The 17,035-nt window shown below is 36.5% G+C and overlaps 1 protein-coding gene across 2 annotated transcripts in view; it reads right to left on the bottom strand.

Moving 5' to 3' along the window:
* Window positions 1-641: 641 nt before the first annotated feature.
* The window catches only part of clnk (cytokine dependent hematopoietic cell linker), a 28,303-nt gene continuing 11,909 nt past the window's right edge, over window positions 642-17,035 (bottom strand). The window contains exons 4-17 of one of the 2 annotated variants that reach the window (XM_030146177.1): window positions 16,590-16,642; window positions 16,445-16,499; window positions 13,363-13,413; window positions 13,248-13,282; window positions 13,141-13,151; window positions 12,956-13,036; window positions 11,301-11,322; window positions 9,983-10,007; window positions 9,816-9,900; window positions 9,707-9,723; window positions 9,540-9,634; window positions 9,363-9,440; window positions 1,995-2,150; window positions 642-1,908 (exon numbers count right to left, since the gene is read on the bottom strand). In XM_030146177.1, the coding sequence (XP_030002037.1) occupies window positions 1,756-1,908; window positions 1,995-2,150; window positions 9,363-9,440; window positions 9,540-9,634; window positions 9,707-9,723; window positions 9,816-9,900; window positions 9,983-10,007; window positions 11,301-11,322; window positions 12,956-13,036; window positions 13,141-13,151; window positions 13,248-13,282; window positions 13,363-13,413; window positions 16,445-16,499; window positions 16,590-16,642 (917 nt within the window). In that variant the 3' untranslated portion in view covers window positions 642-1,755. Of the gene's footprint in view, window positions 1,909-1,994; window positions 2,151-9,362; window positions 9,441-9,539; window positions 9,635-9,706; window positions 9,727-9,815; window positions 9,901-9,982; window positions 10,008-11,300; window positions 11,323-12,955; window positions 13,037-13,140; window positions 13,152-13,247; window positions 13,283-13,362; window positions 13,414-16,444; window positions 16,500-16,589; window positions 16,643-17,035 lie in introns of both variants that reach the window. The other variant, XM_030146176.1, reaches the window with a different exon arrangement.

Below are 17,035 nucleotides of genomic sequence, written 5' to 3'. Positions count from 1 at the left end.
TTTCTCTTTTATTATTGGATCTAAAAAGCTGGCAAAGTGCCAGGTACCAAAATGTACCCAGTTTCATTGAAGCACCCAGATAGTAACCACTAGAAATAACTTGTTAGCACAAGGCAACTCTCCCATGAAGAGAGGAAGACTAATTTGTTTGCACGAGATAAAAAAAAAGTCCCTTCTTGGGAATTTAGGGCCTCCACACATCAATGCTCTTCATGCCCTTTAATATAAAACTGGGACAAGTGAAACACCCCTCCCTTTTATTAACGGTGAAGTAGACTATGAAATACAGAGCCTGGCCAAACAAAACAGTCCCACCTGGATTTAACTAAGAAAATAGGTGAGATCCTTCTATTGGGTAATTACTGCAGTGATTAATAATGTTAAAGCTTAGTTATTTAACCCCGACTGATGCAGTGAGTCACATCAGTGGTTGAAGAATACATGTCGTCTTAGATTCTTTTTCAGAATTAAGCAAAGAAAACAACTAAGGACATGCTGAAAGTACAGGGTGTCCCATAAGTCTCCATACATAGGAGACATAATACATATGGTTCTAACATGTATTTCTTTATATTTCTTCTTTATAGTTCTTCAGCAGTGGAGGACACGCATTAAAATGTGTTCCCGACAAAATGGCAGTCATATAGAGCATATTATATAAATAAAAATGGTTTATGTCAAGAAACGTTTATTTTTCCTATGTATGGAGACTTATGGGACACCCTGTACTAAAATTAGGTTAGAAACTTTCCAACACATAAAACACACATAAAACCAATAAGGAAAGTACTAAAAAAGTGGCTGAAAATTGAAGATCATTGAAGTCATATAGTAAAAAAAATCAGCGGTAGAACTCATGATTATGCTTAATAATGAAAGTAAGAGCACTTCCATTTGCACAATGTGAAGGAAACAGAAGGGATTAGGACTAAACAGCTGTGGAGCCTCAAGAAAACCACTTATCAGTGAGTGAGGTTTATTGAAAAAAAGGCTTCAATTTATGAGAACATACACATTGGAGTGTGTTTCAATGCAAAAATTGAGAAGAGAGGAAGGTGAAGTGATTACCCATAATGCCTAGTGCCTGCAGTACAAGCCTGTGGGGGCAGTGTCATGATCTGAGGGTGATTCAGTTGATCAGGTCTAGGTTCAGCAACGTTATGTGTCCATAAAATGATGTCAGCTGAACTTGAACATACGAAAGTCCAGTTTTTTCCGCCAATGTTTTTCTTCTTTGATGACACAGGCACATTCCAAGATAATGTCACACTCAAATTGTGAAAGAGTGTTTCAGGGAGGATCACATCATTTTCACCCATGAAATGACCACCAGAGTCCAGACCTGAACCCCAATGAAAATCTCTGGAATTTGCTGAACACCTTACGCAGTGGTCCGACTCTACATCACAACAAAAAACTTCAACATAAATAAACATAAATAGAATGCAGCTGTGTATATGATTATATGATTATACACTGTAATATAGCTCATGGTAATTCTAATGGGAAACTCATAATAATAGGAATGATGCCTGCCAAACAAATCTAAACCTACACAATACTACGCTAACCTGTTTTCATCTCATACTGTCATAATACAGAAATGCACTTCCAAAATATTAACTGTATTTTATTAACAAAAGCCAGTTGTCTGAAGTTTCATAGCCAGCTTTTGGTGTTTTTTTTAATATGATAAAGGAAAAGCTGAAAACAGATGGGATTCAGTAGATTTTCTTTGCTGCTACAGTGCACTCGTTACTCCAGCAGTTGGTCAACATCCCTTTTCGTCACTGGGCAAGTCAGCACACAGTTTTCTGGGTATTTGCTTCCTGGTGTGCTTCTCCCACTGATGAGAACTATTGGAAATATGGAGTGGAACTTGATGATGTCTGCCACGGAGTTGAACATCTGAAGGGGAAAACAATGCGGGGTGAAGTAGGTGCAATGAAATAAGTACAATGAGGTGTTTGTTAAAAAGGAGTTTGTCCACTCACGTCGTTTGATCGCTGCGTTGTTCCTAGTGCATACTTGTTTGTACCCTCAATGAAGCGAATTTTCACGTTGTACACCTTCTTCTCATGATATACAGCCAATACCAAAGGTTCACTGTTGGTGATGATGGAGCAGTCTCGCACCAGAAAGGCCCCGTCCTAAAAAAACAGAAAAACATTCCACTTCAGAGAAAGTAACTACGTACATTTACTGGCAATTTTAGGTATTTGTAATTTACTCGAGTATCTCTTTTTTTATGCTAATTTATACATCTACTCTACCACTGTAGTATAATTTTTTCAGGAGGGCAATATGCTAAAGTATTGCCAAACAAATGATTAGTAATGAAAATGTATTGATACATACAAGTTAGAAAACACTCACTGAATGTTTTTGAAATTAAATAATGAAGAGTTGGAAGAAGACTGATGTTGATTTAAAATGTGTTAAAGGTCACCATATAAAATGATCTCTGCCTTTATCATTTATGAAGCCATGTCTGTGTGGAAAACAAATGTAATTAAAACAAGTGGTGCCAGGCACAACAAACCCCGCCCCTCGCACATATTGTAGCGTATTTTGGCATCGATCCAGCTGATGTCATCATGTCTATGCGTGCTGATGTCAGCATCGATGTAGACAGCATTGACAAATTTCAGCTATTAAAAAAGATTAAAGATTAAGAGATTAAAAAAAGATTTTAAAAATTCATTGAAAAATCTGAATTTTGACCTACTTTTACCAAAATGTAATTACATCTATTCTGGGTCACTGGCAATCTATAAACCCAGTTTTGTATGAATTCAACCTATAGTTTTGCTGCTAGAGTGTTAATAAACAAAGAAACAAAGGTAAAAATGAAAGAAAAAGGTGTCAGCCTAGGATAATTTGACTTCCTAAAATAAAGTAAAAAGAATGGTTAAGATATAATAGTGGTGGGGGGGTACTGTAGCCCATCCCAGCTACCTATGGGGGAAGGTGGGGTACACTCTGGATGTGTCGGCAGTTCATCGCAGGGCTGACATATAGAGACAAACAACAATCACTCTCATGTTCATACCCAGAACCCATGCAAACATGGGGAGAACATGCAAACTCCTCTCTAAAAGGCCCCTGGTGTTGGAATCGAACCCAAGACCTTCTTGCTGTGAGGTGACAGTGCTATCCACTGCATGGCACCCACAGTAAGACTGTATTAAAAGAATAAAGGGTTATGCCTGGACCTGTCCAGGACAAGGCCTTAAACTACACAGATGTCAAACATGCGGCCCGGGGGCCAAATCTGGCCCACCAAAAGGTTCAATCCGGCCCCTGGGATGAATTTGTGAAATGCAAAAATTACTGAAGATATTAATAATCAAGGATGTTAAAATCATTTTAGGTCATTTCAATCTAAAGTGGATCAGACCAGTAAAATACTATCATAATAACCTATAAATAATGAAAACTGTAAATTTGTCTGTTTTAGTGTAAAAAAAAAAAAAAAAAAAGAAGTAAAATTACACAAAAATGTTTACATTTAAAGACTAGCTTTTTACAAAAAAAGTGACTATCTGAAATGTCTTTAGAGAAGTATGTGGAGTTTTACTAATAGTCTCCCTGTTATTTAATGTTTTGTGTATCTGTAGATCCACTGCGATCTCCAAGTTGTGATTCACATGTATAAATGATAAACTAAGGCGTAATATTGATGACATTGCACTTATCTTACTAAAGAATTTTCAGGTTGTTCATATTTGTTCATGTTATGTTCAAGTACAATTTGCAGATTTAAACATTTTCATTACGGAATTTACTTTTTTCACTCAGAGTACTTATCCTATTATTTATATTATTTTACTGGTCCGGCCCACTTTAGATCATATTAGGCTGAATGTGGCCCCTGAACTAAAATGAGTTTGACACCCCTGTTAAACTAGATCAGCATGACCATGGAACATATTCAGAAAAGGTCAAACTGCCTGGCACTGATATGAGCAAATGGTGTGATCTGATACACAGCCAGTAGGCTTTAAAAATGTTATAATGGTGTCAATTTGTAAATCCAATGAAAATAATGAATGGGCACAGACAACAGCATTATGGAGAAGAAAAAAAAACATGACTTGGTGTAAGTTGTTCTGGTGTAGCACTGTGAATTGCTCTCAGATTTTTTGTCGACAATAAATCTTGGTTGATTTGAATGCTGTCAGACTTTAGATCAGCTGAACCATGTCAAATCTTAGACTTAGGCCCATGATTTGGGACACCTGTTCCATGTCACTTCATTTCAGAGGCAAATACTAAAATGAAGGTTTTACCCAGAGGATACTTAAGCTCTTAACATACGACACTGTGTTAGATTAACCCTTCCATGCATGAATTATGAAAACCTTCATCAAGATTTTTTTCCCAGAGTGTTTTTACTCCTCTTTAGGCATGAAAAAAACAATGCGATGGATTTTTTATGAACCTATTTTTCATGGAGTTACAAAAATGTCTACTCAGCTGGACACCATGCGGTTAATTTTAGAGGCAAAGAAACATGTATTTACTGATATACTACATGAAAACAATGAAATAAAAACATTTTTAATGCTGCTAATCTGATGTTTTCTCACATTTTAATATATCTGCATGGAGATAATATGCAAAAAATGGGACCAATGGCCCTGTAGCTTACCGGCCAAATTAAAAGCTTTCGGAAATGTATCCAGATGCCATTTATTATCACCCAGTTCTGTGTATTTATTCTATTACAGAAATAGCCCATGTTTTGGTCATATTCCAATCAGATCTGTAAAAAATTCAAATTCCAATTTGATATCATTGATACTTACTGATTTATTTTATCAATCCACTTCCTATCTGTTATAATGGGAAAATTTTTAAAAGTCGCACCAAATCCAGAATCAGACTTGGATCAAAATAATTTCAATACCTTGTGTTGACATCATCATAAAGAAGCTGTATACCAAGTTTGAAGTCAATCAGAACTGTAGTTTGGGAGAAAAAGACGATTGAAATATTTTCCCCATAAGAGCCCATGTTAAATTTTCCATAAGTTCCCGGATCCATAAGAAGATCCTGATCAGCATATGGCCATTATGTTTTGGTCATCTCCCCATCAGGGCTGGACTGTAGAAATTTACACTTGATATTATTTATATTTACTGAGTTATTGCATCGATCCACTTCCTATCTGTTATAATGGGGAAATTATTCAAAGTCGCACCAAATCCAGAATCAAATCCAGATCTAAATAATTTCACTAACTTTTGTTGACATCATTTTAAAGTTGTATACAAAGTTTGAAGTCAATCGGAATTGTAGTTTTGGAGAAGAAGACGATTGGAATTTTTGTAACAGATGACAGACGACGCCGACGGACGCCGCATGACGACAATAGCTTGCGGCCCGTCAGCTGGTAAGCTAAAAAACAAACAACTTTTTGTTTAAAAAAAAAAAGCTGTTTATTACAGGCTAGTAACAATTAGGAATTTTGTACACTCAAACATGTTACTGCAGATCAGGTTTATCTAGAACAGCAAAGTTACAGTAATAGTATGAATTGCAGCATATGGGATGATGCACAAAACAACAAATCCATAAATATACAAGAAAACACCTATGATCAGCTGTCCACTGTAGTGACCACTATGCACGAAAGGGTTAAAACAACCTTTATCTTGTGTTTTCAGATCACATTTTAGACATCTATGAATTGTCAGCAGCATGTGTGACAGGTTTGGTTAGGACCCAAATGCAGCACACCAGGCAACAGTATCAATTTAGAAATGTCTTTAAGGAAGACAGAGAGCACAGAGATAGGGTAAGCAGAGTGAGTACACCGGGGAGCAGGTGAATAGACGTGGTCCAGAACAGAAGGCAGGTAGGTTAACTGGGAGACAGGTGAAGAGACATGGTCAGAGCAGGCAGAGTCAAAAACCAGGAGATCCAAAACACAGTTCTCAGAGTCAGGAGCAGAAAGTGGGTCGGGTTACCAGGACAGAAGCAATGAGACAGAGTCAAAAACAGACAAGGTCAACAACAGAAACCCAGGCACACATGAAACACTGCAGTCAGGTGAACTCCACAGACTCTCTGGTAATGAGTAACAGAGCAGGAGCGGCCCACTCATTATCTGCAGCTGTCAGCAGCAGGTGGAACTCATGTTGGTGATGAGGTGAAGGAGAGGGCAGCAGCAGAGCAGACTGTGAATGCATCATACCACTTAAAGGAGTCATATTTCTTTTTGGTTTTTTTTTTTTTTACATGGAATTATGCATTTTAAAACATTTCGCTGTGGTCTACATAAACTGTAAATGCTATGCTTGGGTCTGAATGCTTCATTAATTCAACTCCACAGGTCCATCTTCAACACTATTTCTGAGTAATGACACCAGAAGCTTTTTTTGAGCACTGGCTCTTTAAATGCAAATGAGCCACTTCAGGCCCCACCCCCTCCAGGTTGTTGGCTGTGCTGCTCTGTCCCGTTCAACCAACAACTGAACATTTTAGGTAATCGGCTCGAAGTTTGGACATATGTTAGAATAACTGTACATAAGTTATCACATTCATGCCGTACTTATGACGTTATTATATGCTATGTTGAATGAGGGCAAAGTGCTCTTAGAGTTCTTTTACAGGTTTTGCAGAAGTGAAAGCACCTCGGAGGATGGGGACCATGCCTTGGAGACCAGTTGACCCATGTCGTCTGATCGAAAGCAGAAGTTCACACAAAGGCTACCAGGGCTTTAGATTACCTTAATTTGGGCACATCAGATGCTGGAATCGGCGGAGGGGGTGGGTGCGGGATTAGATTTTTCAACAGTAATTCCTGTTTTCTCAGACTATTTCAGATATATTCAAGAGTATGAAGGCATGGATTCCACAAGTCTAATTTCCAGAAGTATTGATCAGCATATGGCCAGCTGATTTTAATTCCAAAATCACAGGACTGCATGCAGGCAGATAATTCATATGTCATATGTTTCACTGCGTTTGTTATGTGAGCGGCCTGAACTTATAGGTCGCCCACGAGGCATGGTTGTTGAGAGAAAACCTTTGGCGTACAACGTACGAGTCAATCTCCAAGCTCTCATCACCTCTCATTGGCCGAAACGGGTGATTTAGACCAATCAAACGGCGCAAATATGTCATACCTGCTGCCAGACAATAGTCTGGTCTTGTCTGTCTTTTATGTTTTGTGTGTCACTTCCTGTTTTATTTTGTTAAGTTTTCCCTCATGTGTCTTGTCTGTCGTCTTTACTTCCTGTTCCCCGCTCATCCTGACCTCTGTCCTGATTACCTGTCTCCGCCCTAATTTGCTTCACCTGTGTCTAGTTGTCTTCCCTCCCTTTTGTGTATTTAAACCCTGTCTTTTCCCCTTGTCAGTCGCCAGTTTGTAACTCCAGTAGTTCAGACCAGCGTACTTGACCTCGTTTGTTTGCCTGTTTTTTGACCTGTTTTGGATTCCTCGGTTTTTCGTCTTCTGCCTGATCCCTGTCGGTTTTTGTCTGCCTCATCTGATCTGGTTTTGACCTTCTCGCCCTGACTACCGGTACGTGAGTTTGCCTAGTCCTAATGTCCTGTTGCTCGATTGTTAGCCTGCCTGTGTATGACCTGTTTCCGTCCCTGACCTCCCTTTGCTTTTCCCCAGTCGGGGAAAATACTCCTAACACCGCTCGGGGAGACGGGCTGCTGCCCTCGATCCGGAGGACGAATCTGAGGAGAAAATCCCCAACCATTATCCTCAAGATTCTGTCACTCATTATATTTTTTCACCTGTGTGTGTGAACAATAAACCTTTTGGAACTAACTTTTGTTGTCGGAGTTCTGCATTTGGATTCTGTGTTTGTGCTAACGTTATCACAAAATATGACTTCTGCGGGAAGCATGAATACTTGTGCTTTCCTGTTCGGTACATATGTGTTGTTGTCAATGTTTTCTCTGTCGTTATGAACAAGCCTTGTATATTATAACCGATGTGTTTTACGGGAGGAAAAAAGCAGGGGCGAGTGAGTCGATACTTTCGTTTACACTCTGCTCTGGCCTTTTTTTATTTTTAATTTGGGGACACTAATTTGGGGACATTTAATTTGGGCACACCGTTAGTCGGCCCAGCCAAGGTGTAATCTAAAGGCCTGGCTACACAGATGCGTCTGGACGATTCAGTTTTGACATTTAATAAGAGGAAAATAATCATGCACCCATGTACTAACAATGTGATCAACATGTAAACCCTCAGACTAATCACACCCATGTAACTAGGGAACACTCACATGAAATAAATGAGGAGAGCAAGGGCAGGACCCTCAGAGTGAGTTGGGACATTGTAACTGAGCAGTGTTCTGTCAACTACTCTCCTTGCGAGCAAGAGATACTTGACTCCTGTGTGTTCTTGTGTCTTTCCTTATATCTAGGTGGTCTGAACCTGACAACATATTTTCAGTATGGACTACAACCGCTACTGCTGACAAACAATTATGTCGTTCTCGGAGAAATGTTCGTCTGAAGTCTTGACTTTATATGTGCAAATGTTGTGATGTAACTACTTATAGATGAAACAAATTAAGCAGGAATTAAAACAGGTTCTAGAAATCCACTAAGTCTTTGCCAAAATGAGTATAAAGATAGCTTTGTAGCACCTGGAGGGTTCAAATTCAAACTTTTTGAACTATTAGGGTCCAAATACACAAATAAATGAACCACAGACTAATAAAAGTGGGTTTAGCAAAATATGACCCCTTTAATATCGCAATATAATATAATATAATATAATAATAAAATATTACATTTATGGTTAATTGTCATCTATGCTTACTGCTTCAGTTCACTGATTTCTTTTTATCATTATAATTGCTTTAATCGTTCTCCCTCTAAATTTTTAGCGTATTCTGAAATAACTAATCACTTTAAACTACACTTAACCATCTGGTTGTTTCAACTGTCACTCAGGAATAAAAATCACCTTTTAAACTTTCAAGAAATATTGATTTGACATTTATCATGACAAATATTGACAATCATCAATGTTAACAGTGTTATCAATATGTCATCTATAAGCTATAGATGTGATGTATCCCAATATTTCTGTCCGTGTATTTTAACTTGTTTTCATATTCTCATTTTACATATTTAATGTTTCATTATACTGTCCAGAGCTTTTGTGTCTGTTCTTGTCATTATTTATTTCATAATTCTGTGAGTTTGATATTGTTATTATAATTTATTGTCACAGTGTAGTGTTTTCGTGGACTTTTTTTGTGGAGTGCCTGTAGCTAAAGTGGATCCAGATAAATACCAAATAGCTAAGTTTACCACTGTGTGACTGCGACATATTAAAGTCATTTTTTATTTACCGTATTCACTTTATATATTAGATTTACCTTATTCACGAGATGTAAGGCGTGCTCGGCATCTGCTCTGCTACAAGCCCCAATGTACCAGTCTTCTTCATAGTACATCTGTCAAATATGCAACAGTTAAGTAAAGAAATCCCTGTATGTGTACAATTTCATGTCATAATAGAGACAGTCTTCTCTGAGTAGTAGGACCACATCTACCTGATGAGGCTTTTCTATTGGAACAAAGTCATTTTGGTCGATGTCTTCTTTAGTCTGAGGCCACTCATGGTGATGACGTTTCGACAATACCCTTTCTTCAGGTAGATATCAGTGTTTAATTATGTAACACATGTAATATGAAAGAAGCGATTGATTTATTTACTTACCTAGACTGTCCTGTGATCTACTGAAGAATCAAAAGAAGATAAGAATATTAAAATCACTACACATGAGATGATGTCTATTTATATGAAAGGCTTAGAAATGATGTTTAACCTTTTGTCTATTTGCTGACTTTCCAAATCCAAAGAATGTCTTTGATTAGTATACGAACTGAAAGCACTTTCATTACTCTGCAGACCTGAAACATATTCAGTGTTATTATTGTACAAAATTATTATTAAGACTTTCAATAATAGTACACAAACAGTTGAAGTTCTTACCTTTGGTAGGTGGACTGAACTCTGCCTATTGAAAGTATGAAAAAAACAATTACTTTAACACCAGAACCATTAGACTCATTGTAAACCTAAAAACGTCACCATTTTTACTTCTCAGTCATGGTGTTAAATAATCTTCTTCACAATCTGCTAAAGAGTTCAGTGGTATTTTTTATAAGGTGGGGCTCTGTTGGAGCGTGGGTGCGGATTCTTCTTGTTTGTACTGACATGTCTAACATATTTAGCTTGTAAAGTTTCTGCTTTAATGCCAATAAAAAGACTTTGAGCAAAAAAAAAAAAAAAAAAAAAATCATCTTCGCAAATGGAAGTCTAATGTATGAATGAATTTATCATCTGTGGAGTTTTGGGACTAGTTTTATATTTATAGTTACTGTAAGAGTGAAACTGGGAAACCCTAATAATAAGCAAATATTCTTGGGTAAACATAAGCACAGTAATACTGAAGACATGTTTGTGACGCTGTTATACAGACATGGTCTTTGTATATTTTTACATAATTACTGTATGATTGTTTACATATAAGTTTACAGTAATGTTGAGTTGATTTTCTGTTATCAGGGATTCCACCTGGGGGGGGCGCTGTTCAGGGAGGCAAGAGAATGAGGTAGAAGAGGAGTTGAGTTGGACTGTACTATGTGTTGGAGCTCTCTAAAAAGTTATGAGAAAGACCCTGTAGCTGTTCTGACTGATTTGTTCCTTCATACACACACCCACGTTGCTTACATTACTTTACATGGCTGTTCTAAGTCAGTCTAAAATAATTCTGAAAATAGGTCTCATAAGAAAATATCTGCCTATTTGTATAGTTTAAAAAACTCCGAGTTATCACGAACTATAATCAATGCCTTGACTTAGTTTTCATTTCAGATTCAGAAAACTTTATTTATCCCATACGGGCAATTCATTTGCAGCTTACCACAGACATCAGCCCACATCCAAAGTGCAATGTGACAAACATAAATATATCAGTGTACAAATACAAGATCACTGGAAGCAACTACGAAAAAATGCATTTAAATAATCAACAATAAATAATCAATAAATACCCATGCATACTAATACGCTAAGAAATGCCTTAGAACTCAATGAAAAATCAATGCATTTTATCTCAGGGTTGGGGATAATTGCCCATATTTTTAATCTTGACTAAATTTTTAAAGAAACGTCAAAAACTCATGAAAAAAAGTGCTGTGGGTAAATCTGACCCAATGGGGATTTAAGTGTTAAAATATAACAGAAAATAATTTAAACAGTCATAATAACATAAAATGGCTGGAGGTGCTGTGTGTTTGACACTTACATTTTTAGTTGCTCTCTTTCCACTGAAATGAAAAATGGACATAAATAATCATAAACATTTAAATTCTCCATCTTTTCTTGAAAAGGAAAATGCATCATCACAAGCTGAAAAAAGGCTTAAGCTCATAAAAAAATTGACTTTTTAGTGACACACAGTTCTCACAGGACATAAAATGACCTTACAGAATATAATGCATTACTTTATATTAGACACACTGTATAAATTTGTTGAAATGAGTTCAACCACTGCAACATTAATGAAGTTGTAATGGATGAAAAACCTCATATGTAATAGTAAAACACTGAACATGAAACCAGGAATCATGATACTTTAAGAACATTTTAGTGATGATACAGAATATGTATTTATTATGGAATGTTTCCACATAGTTTTACCCCTTTTACTTCAATAAAAGATGGGTGCTTCTATGAAAATGGTCCCTAAAAACAGGACATGGGGGCTAAAAATTCAAACCAGATGTAGACGAATGTTATGAAACAAGTTTGGAAGCACTGTGGGTCTATTTTAAAAATAAATATTTACTGAGATAAAAGAAAAACTGTTTTTCAGATAAAACACATTTTTCTATTATTTTTCTATTATTTTTATACAAAAATTCACATCTAACATTTACATTTATGCATTTGGCAGATGCTTTTTTTCCAAAGCGACTTACAGGGGAAAACCAATCAAATCACTCAATCAATCAAATTTTATTTATATAGCGCCAGATCACAACAAAAGTTATCTCATGAGACTTTATATATAGAGTTGGTCAAAACCAGACTCTAACACAGTAAAAAGGACACAAAAATTACACGCTACTATTTTTCCGAATATCTTTTTATTCTCTCACTGGTACATTTTGGGAATCAAACTAATTATGCAAGGCAGAGTGTTTCACAAAAATGACCGCTGTTGCAAAATCACTGATGATTTATTTGTGTTTAACTGGGCAGGTTCTGCATGTAACACCAGTGGACACGATGGGTTACACACGAAACCTGGAATGAGACTGAGATTCATGAAGAACCTGCATGTCTGGATTGGAAAAACCACTAGGATCATCAAATTTAACACAGTGTCTATATTTATAGTGGTATATAAGACCATTTACAGCCATGTTTTCCAGATCAAATGCACTGACACCTAATTAGCTTTTCATATCCTAATTTTGGTCCTATTTTTGGCCCCAGTATATTATTAAAAAAAAATCCTTAATTTTGGGATGGCTCAGAGCAAGGGTATCATTATTTTTGCATTTATCTGAAGTCATCATTAGGTACTTCTTGGAGGGAAACATGTCTAAATTTCTCTTTTATTATTGGGTCTAAAAAGCTGGAAAAGTACCAGAAACCAAAATGAACCCAGTTTCCCAGAAGCACCCTTCTTCTACCAGTGACTGTCTCTCATTAAAGCAAAGCCTTTTCTATAAACAACCAGCAGATGATGCTGTTGCTCCACACAAACTACAGCAATTACTGAACATTTCCAACAAAGAAAACCTTTATTTCTATCACTATTCAATAGGGAAAAGTGTCTCATAAGGATGAAACTAGAAACATCACAATCCTATAATAGGCAGTGACTTGTGCAGTTACAGTCTTTTGTTAGTTAACGGTTATTTTTAGAATAAAGCAGTGGAAACAGCTCACTTTCTCCTGCCGCTTTCTTGCAGTGTCAGTCCAGGCAGTCGAGTCTCTATCTCCAAAGTGACCGGAGGTGATGGTGGACACCTTGAAGAATGAAGATTTAAGTCACAAATTCATTTAAAAAAAAAATGCATTGTCTAATCAGGCATGTATCTGGTTTGAATGATGTGAATAGATAAATAAGTTACCTTCGTGAGGGCTGTGATATTAGAAAGAGAGAACAGAGATCATCTATTTCATGAACAAAATAACAGGATCAATGATACAGCCGACTGTAAATGGTACATGTGTTTACCTGTTCTCTTTGGTGTGTAGGAGGGAATCTGTCATCTGTAAGAGGAACGTGTGAATCTCTGTAATGTTGCTCACAGAAACAACGTGATCGGCGTTACTTCTGTAAGTAGTGTTACCTGGTCTGATCTTTCTTCTTCCTGGCTTCAGCTGTCTGTTTACTGCAGGTCCTGAGTTTCATAAACAGAATTCAAGGATGCACCATCAGTCACAAACCTGTAAACTATCTTTACATGTCATTTCTATACTCATCTATCGTATATATTCATCTATCTTTTAGAAATTAGCATATGTTTTTGTTTAAGCTCAAACATAACATATAGTAACAGATTCTTGTATTAGACGTCAAAGGGATGGGAGCTGTTTTCAGTGCAACAAGATCTTCTTTCCATATGGTTTTGGAATATCTTTAAATGCTTCCTCCAGGTGTAAACTCATCCAATGGTGGAATGCATTGGAATTTATTTACATTCTATTTTACTGTATGTTTTGGGGTTTTACCTTTGAGGAGGTTAGAAGATACCTGAGGGTGTCTTGGTTGTACAACATACAGTTGTGGAAAAAATTATCAGACCCAATGGTGGAATGCATTGGAATTTATCTAAATTCTATTTTACTGTATGTTTTTGGGTTTTTCCTTAGAGATGTTAGAAGATACCTGATTGTGTCTTGGTTCTACAACATACAGTCACAGAAAATGTATTAGACCATCAAAAGTAATCGAAAACAATGGTTATGCATGCAAGTACTAACTCCTGTGTGTATCATGAGACTAAAACAGACAGAAAAGAAAACATGGAATGTCTAAAAGCACTGTTTTTGTCAGTACAATGCCATAGATATTGATGTAAGAACTGAAGTGATTTTGGTTATTATCAAGAAAACATGGAAAATGGATAGATATCAGCTCTGAAATTAAACTCTTATGAGCTATTTTTGTTCTTATCATTATATTTGTTCAAACAAGTGTACCTTTAGTTGTACCAGGCATTAAAATGAACAAGAAACTAAAGAAAACAAGGGTGGTCTAATACATTTTTTTGTGATTGAATATTTATTTTATTAACAACCTCCCTGTGATTGATAATTACAGCTGTCAATCACATATTTAATCTGTTGATTTAATGGCTCAGGCTTTACAGGGTTAAATGCTTCCTCCAGGTGTAAACTCATCCAGTGGTGGAAAGCATTGGAATTGATCTACATTCTATTTTACTGTATGTTTCTGGGGTTTTCCTTTGAGATTTTAGAAGATACCTGATTGCATCTTGGTTGTACAACATACAGTCACGGAAAAAATTATTAGACCATCAAAAGTCATCAAAAACAATGGTTATGCAATCAAGTACTAACTCCTGTGTGTATCATGTGACTAAAACAGACAGAAAAGAAAACATGGAATGTCTAAAAGCACTGTTTTTGTCAGTACAATGCCATAGATATTGATGTGAGAACTGAAATGATATAGATTATTATCAAGAAAACATGGAAAATGGCTAGATATCAGTTCTGAAATTAAACTACTATGAGCTATTTCTGTTGTTATCGTTATATTAGTCCAAACAAATGTACCTTTAGTTGTACCAGGCATTAAAATGAACAAGAAATTGAAGAAAACCAGGGTGGTGAAATAATTTTTTCTGCGACTGTATATTTATTTTATTAACAACCTCCCTGTGATAGATAATTACAGCTGTCAATCACATATTTAATCCGATACCTGTCTGCAAACGCCTGTGATAAGATTAAAACTGTCTCACAGGGTAAATTGTCTGACCCTAACCCTGAAAACACAGTCGAGAAGTAAATGCCAAACTCCCATGTCCTCTAAAACAGCTTGAATTACAATATGCTGAAAGGTAATTATGGAATTTTTGCACAACGATGTTAAAAAACAAGAATAATCAAACGCTGCAGGTTTAAGTTGCCCTTTTCCTTTCAAAACCTGTCAAAAGACTAATCCCTGTATAATGTACATTAATGAAAGCAGAGTGGAATACTAAGGTTTCTTTTGTTTGTTTCATTTATTGATTTTTCCTCAACTACATTTGACCTGAAACTGCATTTACTGTTGTTACAGATATACTAACACACAATAAGATGACAGTGATTCTAATTAGATGGCAATGAATTCGTCACCCAGTCTGATATATAAGGATTTCCTGCACTTGACTCATCATAGTTTACTAATAACATGTACGTATTTAGTAGAATAAAGTGACTGTGACAGGAAAATGTACATTCTTTAATAATGGCAAAAGTTTAAGATAAACCATCTCATTGTGTATGTGGACTTGACTACATTGAACTATTTGATAAAAACAGTATGTTTACCAGCTTGCAGTACTCGGAGCTTTCAATCAAAAACAATTATTTCTGCTTTATGTCCTTGTGCACATCTACAGTTGCGGAAACAACTATTAGACTACTCTTGTTTTCTTCAATTTCTTGTTCATTTTAATGCCTGGTACAACTAAAGGTACATTTGTTTGGACAAATATAATGATAAGAACAAAAATAGCTCATAAGAGTTTAATTTCAGAGCTGATATCTAGACATTTTCCATGTTTTCTTGATAATAACCAAAATCACTTCAGTTCTTACATCAATATCTATGGCATTGTACTGACAAAAACAGTGCTTTTAGACATTCCATGTTTTCTTTTCTGTCAGTTTTAGTCACATGATACACACAGGAGTTAGTACTAGATTACATAACCATTGTTTTTGATGGCTTTTGATGGTCTAATACATTTTCCGTGACTTTATGTTGTAGAACCAAGACACAATCAGGTATCTTCTAACATCTCTAAGGAAAACTCCAAAACACACAGTAAAATAGAATTCAGATAAATTCCAATGCATTCCACCATTGGGTGAGTTTATGCCTGGAGGAAGCATTTAAAAATATTACAAAAACATATGGAAAGAAGATCTTGTTGCACTGAAAACAGCTCCTGTCCCTTTGACCTCTAATAGAAGAATCAGTTACTACATGATACACACAGGAGTTTGTACTTGCTTGCATAACCACTGTTTTTGATGACTTTTAATGGTCTAATCATTTTTTCTGCGACTCTATGTGGTAAAATAAAACAGCTCCACTAGAGGTCTAAAACTCCACAGAAATTCTGATGTTTTGGGTGCAATATCTAACAAGTAAAAAAAAAAGTAAAATGTCACTTGTCTTTGTCACTTTACCTGTGCTTGAGAGGATTTCTCTGGGTGGGTATTTAGGGTGGATATTTGAGTTACCCTGGGATAAACATCACATGCAGAATTATAATAGGCTTAGTCTGAATAAAAGAAAGCATTCATTTAAAGAGGAGTACAACATAAACCTTACAGTAGCGACTGGCATCAGACTCTGACCAGATGATGACCTTGGAAGACCCCTGTCTTGAAAACAAAAGAATCAGAACAAGAAAAGAACATAAGAATGATCCACACACTCTTCTGAGCCACAGTAATGATAGTAGTTTGAGTAGTTGACGGTTTAAACACTCTGAGTTTGTGTCATTCCTACATCTCAGTAGTTACCAGCCCCAGCAGCATACTACAGCAGCAGCTTGTATTGATTACAGTGGAAGAACACTCCAAGTGTGAACAAATTTAAAAGCCACATTCAGTCTAAAGTTGTAGAAGTGCAGCTGTGAGGCCCCTGGCTGTGGACCACATCCATGCTGGAGAGTAAAAGGAGTCTGTTCACACTGCATGCTTCCCTCCCACCCTCCCTTCGGTTCCTGGATAATTGTAATCTCCCGCAGTCTGACTCAACCAACAGATGGCCCT

Source organism: Sphaeramia orbicularis, chromosome 10 (genome assembly GCF_902148855.1).
Source record: "Sphaeramia orbicularis chromosome 10, fSphaOr1.1, whole genome shotgun sequence".
NCBI lineage: Eukaryota > Metazoa > Chordata > Actinopteri > Kurtiformes > Apogonidae > Sphaeramia > Sphaeramia orbicularis.
Note: the sequence above shows the minus strand (reverse complement) of the source record. Positions and strands in the feature narration are given on the sequence as shown.